This window comes from Thamnophis elegans, chromosome 11 (genome assembly GCF_009769535.1).
Source record: "Thamnophis elegans isolate rThaEle1 chromosome 11, rThaEle1.pri, whole genome shotgun sequence".
Taxonomy (NCBI): domain Eukaryota; kingdom Metazoa; phylum Chordata; class Lepidosauria; order Squamata; family Colubridae; genus Thamnophis; species Thamnophis elegans.
The window spans coordinates 39,437,217-39,456,422 of record NC_045551.1 but is presented as its reverse complement, the minus strand read 5'-3'; the positions used below and the strand labels follow the sequence as shown (position 1 = coordinate 39,456,422).

The window sequence follows — 19,206 nt, the reverse complement described above, 5'->3', positions numbered from 1 at the left end:
TTAGGCAGGAAACCCTACACCACTTCAGACAAATGGCTATCCAATATCTTCTTAAAAACTTCCAGTGTTGGAGCATTCACAACTTCTGGAGGAAAGTTGCTCCACTGATTAATTGTTCTAACTGTCAGGGGCTTGGTGAGGTTCCCATCTAGTCCTGCCAATGCACCGCGCTCGGCCATCCCGCACCCCCCCTGTCCTTTAAGGGCTCAAATCCTTAAGGTGCGCGTAAGGCAACCTCGTTTCCGACTTTGTTTCCGGCAGTCCTGGAAATCGGGGCGAGCAGGATAGCACTTGTGGGAAACAACGGGGCGGAGATGGAAGGGTGTGCTGCTCCTGGCGAGATTGGACCGCGCATGCTCGCCCGCGCCGTATGACGTGAGCTGCCTGGCTTAGCAGGGAAAGATCAAAGAAGAGGGAGAAAGGAAAAAAAAACCCGACGGAGAAGCGAGCGGGGCTCGCGGGGGTTGCGCAGGAATCGGCCCAGCGCAGCGGGAAGTTTCTGGGAGGAGAGCAAGAGCGAAGCAACCTCGGCTCGCTCTCCGGCCATCTGCCCGTCTCTCTCTCTCTCTCTCCGCGAGCAAAGTTGCCTCGTCTTTCCTCCGCCTCCTTCCGAAGCCAGCTGCCGTGCGTGCCGGCGGGTGCGAACGATTCGGGCACCGCGGACCCGGAGCGCACATGGGAAGGCGAGCGAGCCCGGTGCACGCGTGACAGAGCGGGAGCGAGAGACGAGACGCTCCCGCCAAGAATACCCGACAGGTCATGGCAGGGCAGGGCTGCGACCGGGGCTGCTGTGAGGTAGAAATCCCAGCGTGGGTGCGGGAAGCAGAAGTGTGAGCCGAGCTCGAGCCGAGGCGGAAAGAATCCCCCCCTTGGGCGAGAGCAGCGAAGGGAGGGCGCCGCCGGAGCAGCTGCCAGTCGCTTCACCATGGATTGCAGCCGCCTCAGGACTCTTATTAATAGATACGTAAGTAAGAGGGGGGGGGGCGCGCTGCCTCTTTCGCGGTCTCGACTTTACCCCTTACCCGGGGAGAATCCGGATACCGACCGCCTCGTTTAACGTAGAATCCCCCCTCTCCCCTTTCCATCCGCCACATGTTGTTTGGCAGCTGCCCCTGGAGAGCCTCGTACGCGGCTTTTCTTCTTTCTAGGGAATTTGCGATGGCTTCCGATCCCGAAGGGGCTGAGCGAAGCCGGCCCCCTTCTCTGTTTGGGGAAATGTTGATCCGGGGATGGGAGACAGTCGCCCCCGCCGACTGTCTTCGTGACAGATGAAAGAGAGAGGATGGCAAGTTTTGAGGCTGCGAATATGGATCCTTTGGTGCCCTGCTTGTTTCTCTCCCCCCCCCCCCCCATTCTTGGAGGTTGCTCCTGGATACAGTTGACATGCAAGATAAGAGAACGGAAGGGTTCGGTCCTCATCTTGGCTGCGTTGAGTTGGAAGTATTTATGGAGGGGGGGTTCAATGAGACTTACTGTGGTTGGTTTTTGCCTCGTGTAAACAGGCTTCAAATCCTAGTTCTGCAGCATATCCTGCATTCATTTCTTTGCAAATGAATTAATTAGATTCAGGGTAGCTGTTGCCAACACAGAGGTTCAAGTTGATTGCTCCTCCCCAAAATTACGATTTCTCTTTCGTTTAACTTTTTCATTTACTTTTTTTTTATTCTTCCATTACTACTGCATGCTTTTATGGTGAAGATTTCACTTCAACACATCACTTGCACCCTCTAATTTCATTCTGAAGAAATTAAGGTGGGAGCAATTGTTAAAATTAATCACCAGGACTCCCCCCCCCCTCAACATTTATTTAAGCGTTTTTCTTTTAAAAAAAAAAAACTTTCATCAATTGTTGGGGGTTAGCAACAGATTGCATTGAAGTGGATCTTTTCATTAAACTATCGTATTCATTCCAAGTGCATTGTATAGAAGCATATCCCAAATGACTTTACTGGAACTCATTTTTCGTGTCTCCGTTTAGAATGACTCCTTAATAGAATAGAAGTTTGTTGCACTTAAATACTGTACCTTTCAATGGGAATAGAAAGCCTGTTTTGTGAGGAATGTACATTGGCAAGATAATTCTATTGAATACCAATAGTACATGCATTGAAATAGGAAAGCCAATTTGTACTCCTTTCTAAATTTGTTTAGGGTTCTTGACCTATAAAACAATCACACATTCCCCTGACATGGTATATTTAGAGAAAAAAATAACTATGAACATTTACTTGACATTACATTTTATGAGGCTTTTTCAGCATGTAAAATCTCTGCAGGCCTGCTTTAAATATTATTACAAGCTCTCTTTTCTGAAGCTTTCTACTCGCTTGGATCAGTCATGAGACTGATAATCCATCTCATGATTTGCAATTGAGATCATAAGAAACAGCCCCTAGGGCATGTTCTACATGATTTCCCCCAGCAGGTAGCCATTGCTAGTTTTTCTGGGGTTTCTTGACCATTCCCATACCATCTGCACTTTGTTAACTTAAAAGTAAAAACTTCATGGAAAACAGTAGGGCCTGGTTGCTTTACTATTTTATTTGCATTACTGATACCGACCAATAGTGGTAAGAAAAATTAATCTAAGCAAAGGGAAATGAATCACATTTTGTTTAGCATAAATATTGAATTTTCCTTGAAATGTTATCTGGCTCTGAGTGTTTTGTGCATAAAATAAATTAAAAAGAGTGCTAGCTGGCTGTGGCTGTTCTGTGCAGAAAACGAGGGAAAAAGAATGACAAATTATTCTTCGTGCAGTTATTGTGCGTAAAATTTCATGTGTCATTTATTCAGATTATTTCAGTACTACTAGTCATGGGATTAGTCAGAAATTATGAGGCACAAAAATCCTTACACCATATGGAAAGTTTGTGCCTGGCTTTCTATTATAATCAGAGTCACTTTCCATGAGATGGGCAGCCATATAAATTTGTTAAAAAAATAAAATAAAACAAAACCAAGAAACCAAGTTAAACAGAAGAACACAGAGTTCTGTATCCTCTATCACAGAACAAACTTTGCTATAAATTGTAGGTAGTCTTTAATTCTGCAGCTCCATTAATTAGGTAACATCAGCCAAGCTTCAAATTGGTATGGTGCATTATAATGTTCTCTGCTTTATTCTAGAATCACTTAGACCATCTTGATCCATCCCCACCCCATGAATTTATGTTAAACCATCCCTGACCAATGGTTCCTCAGCCTCCAGTTGAACTATTCAGTAAAGAGGAGCCCATCACCTCTGGGTTGTAGCTTAAATCCATTATTCTGTGTCCTTCAGTCTGAAGCAGCCCACAGCCTTCTTATATGCAGCACCCTTTCAGATCCTTAAAAAAAGCTGTCATGCCCCCTTTTATTCATTTTATTCATTCATCTTTTCTCAAGGCCCACCGCTATTCCAAGACTATATTTTTGCAAGAACTCTCACCAAGCCAGAAATGTAGTATCCGATGACTATGCTTTTGATTTTTGTTTTCTGTAAGTGTATAGCTTTACATTTGTCTCTGTTTATTTACATTCGCCTGGTTTTCTAACTTAAGATTGATTTAAATTATATTTCTGATATCTAAGATATTAGCTATCTCAAACAATTTTGTGGCATTGCAAATCTGACAATGGTTTCCTCTATTATTTCTTCCAAGTAGTATTGTTGAACCAGACTTAGAACTGAGGTTGTTCACTCTGGTTTGTTTTTGAATCATTGTTGAGTTCTCTTTTGAGAACAGTTTTCAAGGAGTCTGTATCTATTTATCATATATTCAGTCCCCTCTTAATGGTTTCCTAAACACAAAGAATGGGGATACATTGTTAAATTCTTTGCTGAAATCAAGTTATATCATATTCTGTAGCATTCCTTCCTTCTACCAAGGAAGATAACAATAGCATTTAGACCAGGGGTGTCAAACTCAAGGCCCACAGGATGCTTAGATCTGGCCCGCAAGGTTGCCCTGGAAACTGTGAAGGACTGGCCTGCAGTGCCTCTGCCAGTGAAAATGGAGCTCGGGAGAGGCCCCCCTTAGCTCCGTTTTTCACTGGCAGAGTGCTCAGGCCACCATAACCAACCCCAACCTGAGTGATGTTGAGCTAGCCATGCCCACCCTGGCCCCTTGAGATCAAACACAACCCTGATGAAGCCCTCAATGAAATCGAGTTTGACATCCCTAACTTAGACTTATATACCACTTCACAGTGACGCCCAATAAAATGAGATAACATATATCCAGTTTGGTAAGATTTATTTTTGACAAATCCATACACTGTTGTAATTACCACACATTTTCAAGTACTTATAAATTATGTATGATCAACTCCAGATATTGGGATCAAATTTTATTTCATTTATTTTTTTTGTCAACCATCTAAATCGAAGGCAACTCTGGGTGGTCTAAAACTAAACTATAGAATGCTGATCTATAATTCCCCAACTCTTTCATTTTCTCCTTTTGGAAGATAGCAGTATCATTAGTCTACCAATCATCTAGCATTTCACTGGTTTTCCAGGATTTCTACAGATAATATATAAAGGTTTGTCAGCAAAGACCTTTATTATATTGGGATAATAATAACTTCTTCTTAAATACATATTTTGTCTCGTTCTGTTATTTTGAACATTAATGATATCAATTGTGACTTTTTAAAATCATATTCATTATGGGAAATATCCCACCAGATCGCTGCCATACCTATTTGATTCTGGAGTGTATAGTACTATAGTATATATTTTAGTAATATGGTGTCTAGAAGAATATGGATATTGTTGAGGCCTATTGGTTATTTAAGTGAACTGAAAAGAAGTAACAGAAACAAAATGTTTAAGATATAAGGAATATGCTGAACTCCACATTTGGAACATAAAATGTGATTAGAGTTCATACAGGCACATCTGTTAGAAATATCTTAAACAAAATTTGTGTAGTTGTCCCAGATCAACTACAGAGTCATCCTTGTAACTCCAGAAATGTTGCAGCTGATTTAAGGGATTCCTGACAGATGCTTCATGAACTCTGAATCACATTTTGTCCTTTGAATCTGGATCTTTGCAGAACGTTATAATAACTGTACACATACCTGGCATTATTTATTTATTTGAATTATATCTCAGCTTTACAGATCGGTGTATAACCAAACCAGATAACCTAATTTAAAAGCAAGAAAGAGTATAAGCCATAAGGTTATACCTTAAAATTATCAATAAAATAAATCCTAATTAAAATTCTGGTGGAAAAAACCTGTACAGGCTTTTTAAATATTTGGATTGGAGTGGCTCATGCAATACTCCTTCCCTACGAACCAGAAAGACAGGGCTCTGACAACAGAGGTTTCTTCTGCATGTCTTAACAGTTGTGTAAATTCAAAATAGGAGATAAATGATTTAAAACTTAATTTAATTGAACAATATCAACACCTCAGAATAAATCTACTCTAGCAATTTATAAAATTTGCAGATATTTTATAATATATATCTTGTACCTTGTGCCAGTTAGTATCCTAGAGGTGGCATTTTATATCAGTTACAAATTCCTGAAGCTTCTCCAGGGTAACCCCATGTAGAGTATATTATTGTATCAATGTGGAATGCAATCAAGGCATGTATAATTGTTGCTAAGTCTGGCTAGTTTAGAAGAGGTTGTATCAGGCATAATGGTGCAAAATCTTTCTAAATGTAGTTATTCCCAGTGAATCCAACAACACCCGAAGATTCAAGATTGTAAGTTTTTCAAAGGGTGTAAAACTCCCTTTAAAACAGGCTAAATTTTCATCTTTGATTCCAGTTCCCTATTTAACATCTACTCAGAGTTGAAATCAACTTATTTTCACTACTGGTTCGCAAATGTGAGTGTGCGCACATATGCAGAGCTTCAAAAACTGGATGTGATGATGTCTGGGGTGGGTTGGCATAGCCTCCTGCTGCCGGAGCTACCGGTTCGCCCGAACCAGACAGAACCGGTCAAATTTCACCCCTGCATCTACTCCTTTTTCAGCTTGCTCTGTTCCAGTTCTTATCCAACTTAAACAATTTTTAACAGTACAAATTACTTTGTGAAAGTTGAATAGTAAGATTCAATAGAGCTCCAGGTATTAAGAATACTGCATACCAAAACTCCAGATGACACCTCTCAGTACCTTCATGCATATTAGTAGAAGGTAAAATATAGCACTATGGAATGTCATGTCATGAAGGAAAATCATGATCAGCATTATCTGGTAAAAGGAGCAGGGCTGTATTTCCCTCGACTTGTTTTGGTATTGGTAATCTACCAATATAACCAGAAAAAAACTCTTATGAAGAGCAAATGGGCTCTATCAGAATGGATGAAATAGCATAATTTTAACTATCTGAATGGATCTAAGAAAGTATTTCATGCATAAAAATAGAAATAGTACGAAATATGTGAAATAGAAGTAATTGTGCAGAAATAATACCTTGGACTGAGTCACATTGATAAGTCCTTTATGCATTTCTGCATTAGAATTTTGTACAACACATATTTTCAAATATATCACTAAATCTTTCATTTTTAGCAACAGTGCGTCTTAACATATTTTGGTCAGCAATTTGAAGTTAGAAAGCACCAATTTTCTAAAATGCTATCTCATCATCAAGGACTTCATATTACTACTGCTTTTTAAAAAAAATTTCTTCTGGGCTAAATGTTAAAGGTTACCTTTAACAAAGTATTAGCTTACAACCATAACTCTCTATGTTCTGAGGAAGCTTATGAATCAAATTTATACCTCACAGCTACTTTTGGAAACAAGGTAATGTTTGGGTAGTTTGCTTTAAATTTCCAATTTGTTTACAAACATATTTTTTTAAAAAGTGTAAGAAATCGATAGGGAAGGTGAATGCAGATGTGATTAAGATGCATTTGTTCCCACCCAGCCATTGTATTGGGAACCCTTCCTGTAAGGCATCTACAATAAAATAATACATACGAGAAATCAAATTTTATTATGGGAATCTTATTTAGTTGGAACTTACTTAAATGGACTTTTAGAGTATACTTACTTTATCAGGAATCTTCTGGAAATTAAGAAGTCAAAATGTAAATAATGTAGCTGGTGGGATAGAAAATAATTACACCTGTTGTCTGAGGAGTAAGTAAGGGAAAGAGATTGCCCCATAAATAGATTTGGACCTTCCAAAGAGAGTAAACCTTTAGGCTAATGAATGCTTATTTTATGTTCAACTGAGCCAATGAAAGCCTTGAAGCATTTAGGACAATGTGGCCCAGGTTAACGCAAAAAGAGAGAATAACATGGATCAAATATGAAGCCAATTATATCTCTTTGGAGGTCTCTGGGAAGATGTATAAGAAGTAAAAGCTATGTAACTGAATTCTCCTTAAATTGGCAAAATGTATATTTTTCTTTATTAATATCAGCAAACTATGAGTTTTGCTTGATTAATTCCATATTTTTCTTATAAGCTTTACATGAAGGATTATTACTTAACTGAAAGTTCACAAGACAGTGCGACTTTATTACTGAATACTTTTGCCAGTATTCAATTGCAACATCTAAACAATAAGCTTAAGAAATTCATCTTGATATACATATACTTATTGATTGCTTAGAACCAAACCTTGAATTTGGGGTGGGGGAGAGAAATCAGACAAATCTGAGCATCTGCAAAATGCCCTTTTAAATTCAATTCCTCCCCAATTTTATAGAAAAAACTATTATGAAAAGCAAATGAGGAATTTAATAATCTAATCTTGCTGTAAATGCAGCAGCTTTAGCCCTCAGGTTGAAAATCAGTCTTTGCATATTCCAAATGCAATAAGGGTAATAAGATCTTAATAGTCCATTTTTCATATTTTACTTTGTTTTGTGTGGAGAGACGGGGGCTTATACATTAGTTTGAGAATTCTCCTACTTAGCAGGATATCATTCATTTAAATTAGTCTAAATTTGCATGTGCTAGTTTCTCTTTGTTTGTGTTGGAACAAACCAGAAATGCAAGGTCAAATGCTTTGAATATTTTCTAGATTCAAAGAAGCAGAATGTTGCAAGTTAGCTTACCTTTTGGAAGTTGTGGACAATGTAATTTTCTGTGTATAATCTGTGCCCAGCCTGTAGATTAAACTGGGATTACATAGTCTGTAAATTTGTGGTTATTAACTTGTAGAGGTGTGCCTTAAAGGATAAATGAACAAACAAAACAGGTTCTTTTCCTTCCTCCAAGGAATAAATAATATATTTCTCAACTGACAGCATAAATATAGATGCAAATAGTTGGAGGTTGTTGTGGTTAAAATGAAATGAGATGTTATGGGTTAATAGGAATCCTGTGTCCATCAAGGAGTATTGGATGGATGGTGTGGCAAGAGTTATAAGAAAAGTTGTTAGTAGAATAATGCACCTTTAAATATGAACATATTGTATGGCTTTTTAAAACTAGAGATTCACTGTTTTCTTTTTATTGATTGCAGCTGGATTGAAAAAGAACCAACCCCACTCATATAGAATAAAGGAAATGAATGTAACAGTACAAGGAAGGTTAGTGAGCCTGCAGTAGGAAAAGGCTATTCTATTTATAAAAATAAAATATTTTGGTTATTTAATTATCTTCAATCTTAATAGAATTACTATGTTATAATTTCTCTGGAAGCAATAAGAATGAACGTCAAGAAAAATAATACTGACTAAGGAATAAATCACTAGTATCCTGGGCAGGTGCAAGGGGGGGGGGAGAGATGTCAATTAATAAAACGAAGGGAGATGATAATTTCTATACCTTTGGCACCCCCTTCTTTTCCCAAGCCAAATTAAGAGTGAACATTGACTTGATGACACATAATCAGTCAAAGTTCACATTCTGTCAGAACAAAACTTTAAAATATTGTGAGTGCAATAGGCAGACAATTCAAAGGCAAACCAAGAGATTTTGGGATCAGCCTCTTGTTCCCTTGTTTTGCATCCTGTGCAAAGGAGGTGGCACAGAGGTCCAAACTGACTGCTACTGACCAACTGACCTGCAGAAAAAATGGTGAAGGGTTTCAACTTCCCTTTTAAACTCTTCCTAGGAAAACTTTAACATGGGAACAATATTTAATATATTATCAGGAAAATTCTCTGGGTCCTCAACAGCAACAGCAACAAAAAAAACAGAGGTATTTCCAGATGCTTTTAATTAAACTCCTGGGGACACTTAGCTAACACCTTACAGGGCAGAGGAAGCACTAATCTGTCATCAACTTTCTTTAATAGTTGCTAGCATTTAGGAGGAGGCAGATGATACAGTCTGCAGCAGCCAGCCACCAGCAGACACAGACACTAATTTACGATGTTCCATTATTACAGGGTTTGTTTTCTTTTTTTAAAAAAAGAAACCTTTAAAACATTTTTAAGCACTTCTGCTTTGTATGAATAAATAGAAGAACACAATGATTGTAACAATACAATGCTGCCCTAGTAGAGTAAAATCCTACTAAAAATAAAAATAATGCACTCTGAAAAGTTCTGATTGGAACAAGAATCAATTGTGCATGTACGCAAACACCCATGGATAGAGTCAAGTGAGCAAAAGTTATGCAGAAGAGTAGCACGGATCAAGGGTGGAAGAGAGCTCAATAAATAATGGAGGATGGCGTCTTCAGCTTGGGTACACAACAGGCAGAAAACCAGCACTGTGGGAATCCCCTTGGCTCCCACCACAACTCAATATGCATACTGCATTCAACATAGAGACACTGGATTTTTTAAAAAAATGTATTTTAAAATCTCAGCATAAATGCAGAACGTGAGCACGAATACAGGTAATCTTCAACTTACGACTAAATTTCTGTTGCTAAAACAGTTGAAACAGTTGTTAAGTGAATTTGGCCCATTTTACGACCTTTCTTGCCATAGTTGTTAAGTGAATTGCTGCAGTGCTTAAGTTAGTAACATGGCTGTTAAATGAATCTGGCTTTCCCATTGACTACTTGTCGGAAGGTCACAAAAAGTGACACTGCAACCATCATGAATACAAATTTTGATCAAACAATCATGGGGATGTTATGGGGGGGGGGTGTCACAAGTGTGAAAAACGGTCATAAGTCACTTTTTTCAGTTACATTGTAACTTTGAACAGTCACTATAAATGAACTGCTGTAAGTTGAGGACTACATGTAGCCTCAATTTATCCTTTCCCCGTCTGAGGAAACCAATCCAATCATTGTATTGATTACTTTTTAAATTAAAAACTAAAGTATTATCAGTATTTTGTGTGAAGCAGACTTGGTCGCATGCACATGGCCACAACCTCCTTTGCATAAACTTTCTACCCAAGGTTAGTGCATAAATATTCTGCTCCAAGATAAAGCTGGCATAGATGAACCTTTCAAGGAAAATTGTGCAGGCATGAGGTCCCTGGTTGTACTGCCATTGAATCCAAGACCTTCTCCTCCTGGATTTTCAGGACTTCTCTTCACTGGGTAGATTTACGAACATTACTGGTAATTCACTCTTATGGGACGCAGTGGGTCAGTGGCTAAGACGCTGAGCTTGTCGATCAAAATGGGCGTCAGTTCGGTGGTTCGAATCCCTAGCGCCACATAACGGAGTGAGTTCCCGTTATTTGTTCCAGCTTCTGCCAACTTAGCAGTTTGAAAGCACGTAAAAAATTCAAGTAGAAGGTAACAGCGTTCCATGCACCTTCAGCATGTAGTCATGCCGGCCACATGACCACAGAGATATCTTTGGACAGTGCTGGCTCTTCGGCTTTGAAATGGAGATGTGCACCGCCTCCTAGAGTCGGGAATGACAAGCACATATGTGCGAAGGGAACCTTTACCTTTACCCACTCTTGAGTCACATAAACTGGAAAATACAACTGTTTGTTCATCATTCAAGAGCTTTAACCTGCACATGAACCTGTGAGAATTCATGCTGCCAAGACTGTCTCACTGGAGTCTGCCTTTCCCTGAAGTTAATCCATGAATTGTTTTAAGGAAAGTAACAAAGGTACAAAATGGATTTATAGAGTTTTCTCTGTGCTGAAAGCGTCACTGCAAAGAACAGATCAAGCCTTTGCCAAATCTAATCCTTTTGGGAAACATTCTAAGCAAAACTATGGAGATGAGAACATTTACTATCTATTATTGCTACTACTACAGGGACGTGGTGCTCAATGGCTATAAAACTGCCGTCATGATATTTTTTTGGTTAATCTTTAAGGTACTACATATTTATAATAAAGGGAAGCAGTGGCTCAGTGGCTAAGATGCTGAGCTTGTTGATCAGAAAGGTCAGCAGTTCAGTTGTTCGAATCCCTAGTGCCATGTATCGGAGTGAGCTCCCGTTACTTGTCCCAGCTTCTGCCAACTTAGCAGTTCGAAAGCACGTAAAAATTGCAAGTAGAAAAATAGGGACCACTTTGGTGGGTTAGTTATGCCAGCCACATGGCCACGGAGATGTCTTCGGACAGCGCTGGCTGTTTGGCTTTGAAATGGAGATGAGCACTGCCCCCTAGAGTTGGGAATGACTAGCACATATGTAAAGATAAGGGGAACCTTTACCTTTACCTATTGCTACTACTGAGAAAGTCCTTTCTGCAAGTGTTGGGAGATAGTTACAAAGCCTTACTTTTTCCAAACTATTATATCAATATAAGTATAGCTCAATATATGAATGAAGGAATGAGAGTTAGGATCTGATTCAGTAGCATATAAATTTATATAAATGAATAAATTGAATGCATTGCACATTTTCATACAGTATTTAGATTTAATGTGCAGGACTGCCTGCCTTTTTTGAATTTAAATTAGGAGGTGCTTGGCTTTCCTTGACGTCAAAAGATGTTTTGTGTTCCAGTCTTTGCTTTGGAATGGTTAGTGTTGTCCATCATCTGCTGAGGGTTTTTAAATAAATTGCTCTAGGATACTGTAGGAAGTTAACATCCACCTCTCTCCTAGAACAATGAAATATTCTAGGAAAAAGGCAGAATATTATGGTTCCCTGGATGAGAAAAGGAGAAACATGTTTCTAAAGACAAAGCAGCTTCCTGCAGCTCCCTGCCCCCTCTTCAGCTCCAGGATGATGGGATTAAGATATGGCCCTCAGGACATGATAGGATTATGAGTTGCCCCTGCATGGCTCCATGGGAGTCTGACAACCAATCAGAATACAAGCTCAAATTCAAAAGCCCAGAGAGGGCATAAAACCAGACACTCTCAGCATCTCTTCCCTTCCTCACCACAAGGACTTCAAACGACGTGGTCCTGTCCTTCATCAGTAAACCTTCTTTCCAAGCAACTTCCACAAATCCAGTGTCTTTTCCCCACTTGGAACTGAACCCAGATGGACGTTTATTCCAACAATACCATGAAATATTTCTGTATGAGGAATAATTAGAAAAGATCCTCAGGTTTTTAATATCAGTGGGAATGGTGATAATCAATTTCTTGAAAGTGCAATCCTTTGCCTATTATACCAACAGAATTGTTATTTTTATTAAAGTAGCTAAGTTAACATGAATTTATAAAGTAATTCAGCTCTAAAGCCTATTTTTGGTAGCTTTTAGTTTAGTTGCATTCAAAACTAAAATGATACATATGCGCTGATTTTTAAAAGAATGATGGTCTTGGAGTTCGGCTGCTAAATATTATTGGTTTTAAAATTTGTTCCATTGAAATACAAGATCTGCTTGTCAAACCTTCCAGTTGCTGCAGTTCACTAACAAAGCTATCAATGGATGATGATGCAACAGAAGGTTATGTTTTTCACCCAGCTTGTTGTACAGTTTAATGCTGATTGGGGCTGTGAGGGATTGGTTGCCCAAAGTGATCCAGTTGGCTTCAGTATCCAAAGGAGGATTAGAAGCTGAGTTTCTCACTCCTAGTCCAACCCCTTAACCATTACACTCATTGATTTTCAGTATAGTTTCTAACTATTTTGTGAAATTGGAAATTTAGTCATCATTTATGCTGGTAATTGTTTCATTTGAACTACTAAGCTACAGTTAAGAATGTTCATATTTCTTCAGTGAAGTTGCTCAACATTAATTCGTTCAAAAGTGAATTGTTGGAGTATCAAGTGCTCAGCATGAGAAAACTGTACTAGATTCTGTTTTATTTTCCAGGACTTGAGAAACTTTACTAGAAACCTTTCCTTTTTGTTTTGTTCTTTTCCCTGAACAAGTTTGAGATCTTTTTGAAAAATACTTTAAAAGATACTTCAAAGTTTCCTTCAGTATTACTTGAGTAGAATTATAAGAATGAGATAGAAAGAACAACAAAAAAAATCTTACCAGCTGACAATCATGGGTTTGTATAATCAACTGTGCTCTCTGTGTGCTCTGAAGTATAAAAAGCTACTTAGTTGAAGTATTTAACAACTCTTTCTGTTCAAGTTGGTGGTTAGAAAATGTGCAAAATCAAATGGCCTCCTTTAAAGGTCCTAAATATAACTTCTAATAATTCTCATAATTAAAATTTATCGATAACTCTTTACACCAGGGGTGTCAAACTCAGGGCCCGGGGGCCAAACTGGCCCCTGGGGTATTTAGATCTGGCCCACCCTGGAAATAGCAAAGTGTGATGCTTCTGCCAGCGAAAACAGGCTCCCAAGCTCCATTTTTGGCTGCCAAGGCCTCCTGCAACCTCTGCCAGTGAAAATAGAGTTGTGTGCTCGGGCCACCACAGGTGGCCCCAACAGGAGTGACGTCGAGCTGGCCACAGCCACCCCACCCATGCACCCCCATCCCTCGCGGTTACACACAATCCTGATGCGGCCCTCAATGAAATCAAGTTTGACACCCCTGGTTTACTCCCATCTTCACACAAACGTGCCCATTGCTTTTCGTGCAGTGTATTATCCAGTGTGCTGCCTGATCCCAGTTATGAGATGTTGCTCTCAGCTTTAGAGGCTTGAAAATGTAGACATTATGTTTTCATCTTTTGGGTTTATAACTTGTCCTCCCTTGCCTGTCTTCAATTATTTCAGCTGGGTGGATCCACAGGGTAGTGCATATATATTTGAGTGATGGAAGTATTGCCAGCAGAGAGGCTGTTGTATATCCTTTTCTAAAAAAAATCTTCATATAACCAAAGGTCTATGATAGGTTCTACCTGTCACAAATATCATTGGGGGGAGGGCTAGGTTTAATAATGACTAGCATTTGTGCAGGTGCTGAAGTTTTCTGGAAAAAAAATACATCCATCTTGGCACATTTGAGTCTTGGTTCAGCTTTGAAAAGCCTGCTTCTTTTATTAGCATTTGCTCTGAAGAGCAATAGTAAAACTCTCTTATTTATCTCTTAAGAACACGGGATATGTTTTGCAATGCAATGCAATGTTTTGTTTGCTGGTATACTTAATGATTTTGCAAGGTTAAAAAAACAGAAGTTAAGTGACTCTTCTCAAGAGTCACTTGACTTTTTATTGGAACAAAAATGAATGGAAAATATAGGAAAGATAAAGAAGATTGATACAATATTAAGGGGAATGTAATTGCAACATCCTTAATTTTTTTCAGTATAAAACGCATGCAGATAGCCCCTTGACTTATTCAATTCACAATCGTTTGAAGTTAGGACAGCCTTGGAAAAAGTGACTTAGAACCTGTTCTTGAAGTTACAATTGTCTCACACCTCTGCGGTCGTGTGATTACAATTCAGGCACTTGACAACTGGCTGACATTTATGAACATAATTGGTGACCTTCCCTGCTGACTTCTGACAAGCTAAGTCAATTGGAAAAGTTGGATTCACTTAACCAGCACCATAATTTGCTTAATGACTGGTTAAAAAAAAGGTGCAAATAGGTCTGATTGCATGACTCGCTTAATGACCATATCACTTAACGATGAAAACCTCAGTCCTACTTGTAGTCATAAGTCAAGGACTACTTGTAGCTAATCACCGATAATGTAAAAACATATTCTGTATTTTATAAAATTGATAAGGATTACACTGCACTTTTCTACAGTATGATTGCAGACTTTGAAATTTGGTATACAGGTAGTCCTTGATTTACAACAGTTCATTTAGTAACCGTTCAGAGTAACAACAGCACTGAAAAAAGTGACATGACCATTTTTCACACTTGCAACTGTTGTGCCATCCCCATGGTCATGTGATCAAAATTCAGATTTATTTTATTTATTTTATTTCCCTTTATTTGTATGCCGCCCTTTTCCCTGGGGGGACTCAGGGCGGCTCACAGTTCAAAAAGGGGGGGGGGAGGACAAACAATTTTCCGACATGAAGACAGTACAACATATTAAAAGATGTTAAAATTCAGATGCTTGGCAACTGGTTCATATTTATCATAGATGCAGTGACTTGGAGTAATATGATCCCCTTTTGTGACCTTCTGACAAGTAAAGCCAACAGGGAAGCTAGATTCACTTAACAACCATGTCACTAACTTAACACCTGCAGTGATTCACTTAACAACTGTGCTAAGAAAGATCGTTAAATGGGGCAAAATTTTCTTTTCAAATGTCTCACTTAGCAACAGAAATTTTGGAGTTATTATGGCCATGAGCCCTACCTAGATGGCATTCAAGTAAAGTTATATATTTGTTAAGGATCATGGAGAAAGTATAAGGGACGGGAAGTCTTAAGCAAGAGCTGAGGAAAATGTTGATCAAAAGATGGTTCATTGTCTGTGATAATAGCTGTTACTACTGTATCTTACTGGCCAGTGGTGGGTTTCCATTTTTTTTACTACCTGTTTGCTCGTGCACAGAAGCATCCAGGCAGGTGGATGCCGCCGCTACTACCGGTTTGCCCGATCCAGGCCGAATCAGGAGCAACCCACCTCTGTTACTGACCCAGTTTGTTTTGTTTGGGAATTATTGTCGTGTTTTATGTTGATTCCACTGCTACCTTAGCAGGCAGTTTCACTTAGTGGTGAAGGTATAAACAGTCATCCCATGGTTATTTCATTACAACATGCTGTAGGGCTCCAATCTGCCCTTATTCCTATTTAACATCCACATGAAGGCCCCGAAAGAGGTTTCCAGAATTCTAATTCACTTGCAGCAGGTCTGAAGCAAAAGTATCCTGATGTATTCTGGAAATCTTCACAAACACTTTTGTAGAAGTGGGAAAAGACACAAACAGAAACCTAAGCAGATAGGGTTCTCCATTGTAGAACAGCCTCAAGTAGAGGGTTGAGGAATGGGTCCAGGAAATCTATGGGACTTTTGGATCATAGCCATTTGAACCCCTTTCCAAAGCATGGCATCTCTTCAGTTAACTGCCATGAGATTAATCTGTGTGTTTTCACTTACTGTTTATCATTTTCACTGACCTGCATGCAATGATTTTACATTAAAATTCAGTTATTTTGTTCACTTAATGTGGGGGAGCATGATATTACCTAGTTGGGTAATGAAATGTCTGTAAGCAACCAACCAAAATAAGAGAGCACCAAGAATTCCACAGTTTAATCCTGAGCTACATATATTTTCTGTGGTTCAGTTAATTTCATTCTGCTCTATGTGCTTGTTTTTACCAACTGGAATAACAGAATAACAGAGTTGGAAGGGGCCTTGGATTTGTTCATTATAGTATGATATGAAGTCTGATAGAATTTGGGCAATCCTTACATGTTTACATAACAAAGCCTTGCTCCTCTAGATAAATTGGGAATGTATTCTAGAATTAATAAGCACTCAGTACATGGACTAGATAAAGGAAAATGGATCTTAAGAGAACACTTCTAATATATGTTTATATTTTTGCAGCTTTGTTCAGAACAAAGCTCCTTTCTCCTTTTCCCAGTTACTGTAAATGACTAAATGAATAATTTATTTGATCTGATTCATGATTGTAGGAATCCTTTCTTTGAATAAGGGATGGGTTTCTGGCTACATCCCAGATTCAGAAAATATCTAGTTGTAGCCTGTTACTTCCTACATTCTAGTTGCTATTGGTTACAAAGTATAGCTGGTGCATTTTCTATTTAAAAACACTACTGTGTAATATTGATATTGTAGTATTTATAACTAAGAAAATGTCTTTGATTAGTAAGGTCATATTTTCATTTAGAACTCCACACTGGGTATTCTTTTAATGAAGAATGTGATATTAGAGGATGTGAATCAGCAGTGCAATCCAGTTTAAGGTTTACTCTGGAGGAATTCTCAATGTGTTTTGTATGGATAATTATCAATGGAATGAAGGCAGACAATAAATTTGGATTACCTTAACAAGGTTATTTTTAAAAGTAAGCAAAAACTTGAGAAATGATATTAAGTGCTTAAATGTCTGTCATAATTATTGATGCTTGTGGTGGGTCCCCCCCTATTTTAATGAAAGAGAAAAACAATATTGTAGAGCACAGGGGTGGTTGGGCAGAAATCTAGTTCTGTGATTCAATAGTTTAGCAGGTTATTGTTCAAGTGCTACATCAGGATGAGGTTTTCCATTTATAGCAAATGACAACACCAGCCAATCTTGGCTATCTTGGCTAAGCAGAGACCTAGAAAAAAATCCAAAATATATTTTATTTGGAATCAAGTCTCGTGGTTTTTAGAGATGAATAAGGGAATGCTGAATTATCCCCTCCCAAAATATTTGATTCTTTTTACTTCTTCTGGTTTTAGTACCGTGTTGTATCCGTGGAGATAAGGAAATTAAAAAATAAAACCTAATTTAATGTCTATGTATTTGTCTAACAGTGTAATTGAGAAATGATAGCTTGGCTGATCTTTCAATTGCTAAAAGTTTCTAAATTTCTTCTGCTGATGCTCCCTTCTCATCCAGCAAACATGAACACTGATAGAGGTTAGAAAGGATCTAGCAAAGTGGTTTCCAAACTTGGTAACTTTAAGATTTGTGGATTTCAACTTACAGAATTCAACAGAATGGCTTACAGTTGCCAAGTTTGGAGACATCTGATCTAGCATATCTCGATGAGACCAAAGTTGGATATGGCTTACTGAACTGAAGCTCAAACATGTCCTTCAAGGCAAAATAATGTGAGAATACTATTACCTGATTAGTTTAAATCTCCATGGCAACAATTCTACACAAATAAAACCACTACTGGCTTTTTCTTTGTATCTTTGTCCTCCCTTCTACACCCACACTTTCTTACTTTAATTTTAATGATTATCCATATTTTGATAGGGGTATCTGGGGATATCGCCTTTAAATAGTGTTGAATAGCTCATTCTATAAAGTAAGCATGTTTGTCTTAAATCCATAATATGTTGAAATATTTTACAAATAGGGGATTGAAGTGAGATCTCTCTAACCAAATGAAGCAAAACCTTTTTATTTAGTTACGTATTTACTGTAGTTCAATCACACAAATAGAATAAATTTCCCTTGCTATCATTATGTCTGATTGTATATTACAGTAGTCCTTCTATTCCTGAGTAAGGTTACAATATATTATATTACATTGAAACCACAGCTCTGAATCCAGACATTGTACTTTCCCCCCATCAATACATTGCCACATATATTTTTGTTGTACATTAAAAAAATCAATTTTTATGTGACTGAAAATGCAGACTCAAATAAGTTGCACCTTTGCCATTAAGTCTACTAAAAGTTGTATCTTGTGTGTGTGTGTATGTCATTTATAGCTAAACCTTTTCTAGTTAAATTTTGTATCTTTCACATCTTTAGGAATTAAATATAATTGAACTGCAAAATTGTAATGAATCTGTTTTCTGATAGCCTTAAATAATCTCCCTGCTTCAATTAAAAGAGGATTTTATCTGGCCTATTTTAAATAGGGGATTAAAGACACTTCCTCTGCTTCGTTACTGTTCTATGGAGCATTTTATATCTCCTGAAATGTGTATGTCTTAAAGATGTAAAAAAATGTCTTAAAAAAAGATATTGCATACAGATTAATTTTTGTAATATTTTAAAATGCTGATAATTAAAATCAAGATTTTTCTTATTTTTTATGGATATGAATGTATTTAATAATATACGTATTAAGCAATGAATTAAGAGCTAAAATTCTACAAATAAATACTTTAAATTGATTTTGTATTAACATTTCTTACCAAAATCAGACAGTATGAAACTTTATTTAAACCCCTTTAAACATGTTTATTAGAATATGAATAATTATGAATCAAGAGAACTGAGAACTACAATTTGTAACAACAAAATCAACAATATTTTAATATACTTTAAATACTTAAGCATATGCCACTTTACTAAATAACTTTCCATATATGAAAAATTGTGCTAGTCAAACAAAAACAAAACTCCTAATGCGTACACCTCTGTATTATAGTAAT

At 37.9% G+C, this 19,206-nt stretch overlaps 1 protein-coding gene across 3 annotated transcripts in view; it reads left to right on the top strand.

Annotated features, from left to right (window-relative positions):
- Positions 1-344: 344 nt before the first annotated feature.
- ATP11A (ATPase phospholipid transporting 11A) overlaps positions 345-19,206 on the top strand; it is a 135,542-nt gene continuing 116,680 nt past the window's right edge. Inside the window, exon 1 of one of the 3 annotated variants that reach the window (XM_032226211.1) lies at positions 345-964. In XM_032226211.1, the coding sequence (XP_032082102.1) occupies positions 926-964 (39 nt within the window). In that variant the 5' untranslated portion in view covers positions 345-925. The remainder of the gene's footprint in view (positions 965-19,206) is intronic. The other 2 variants (XM_032226210.1, XM_032226209.1) reach the window with 2 other exon arrangements.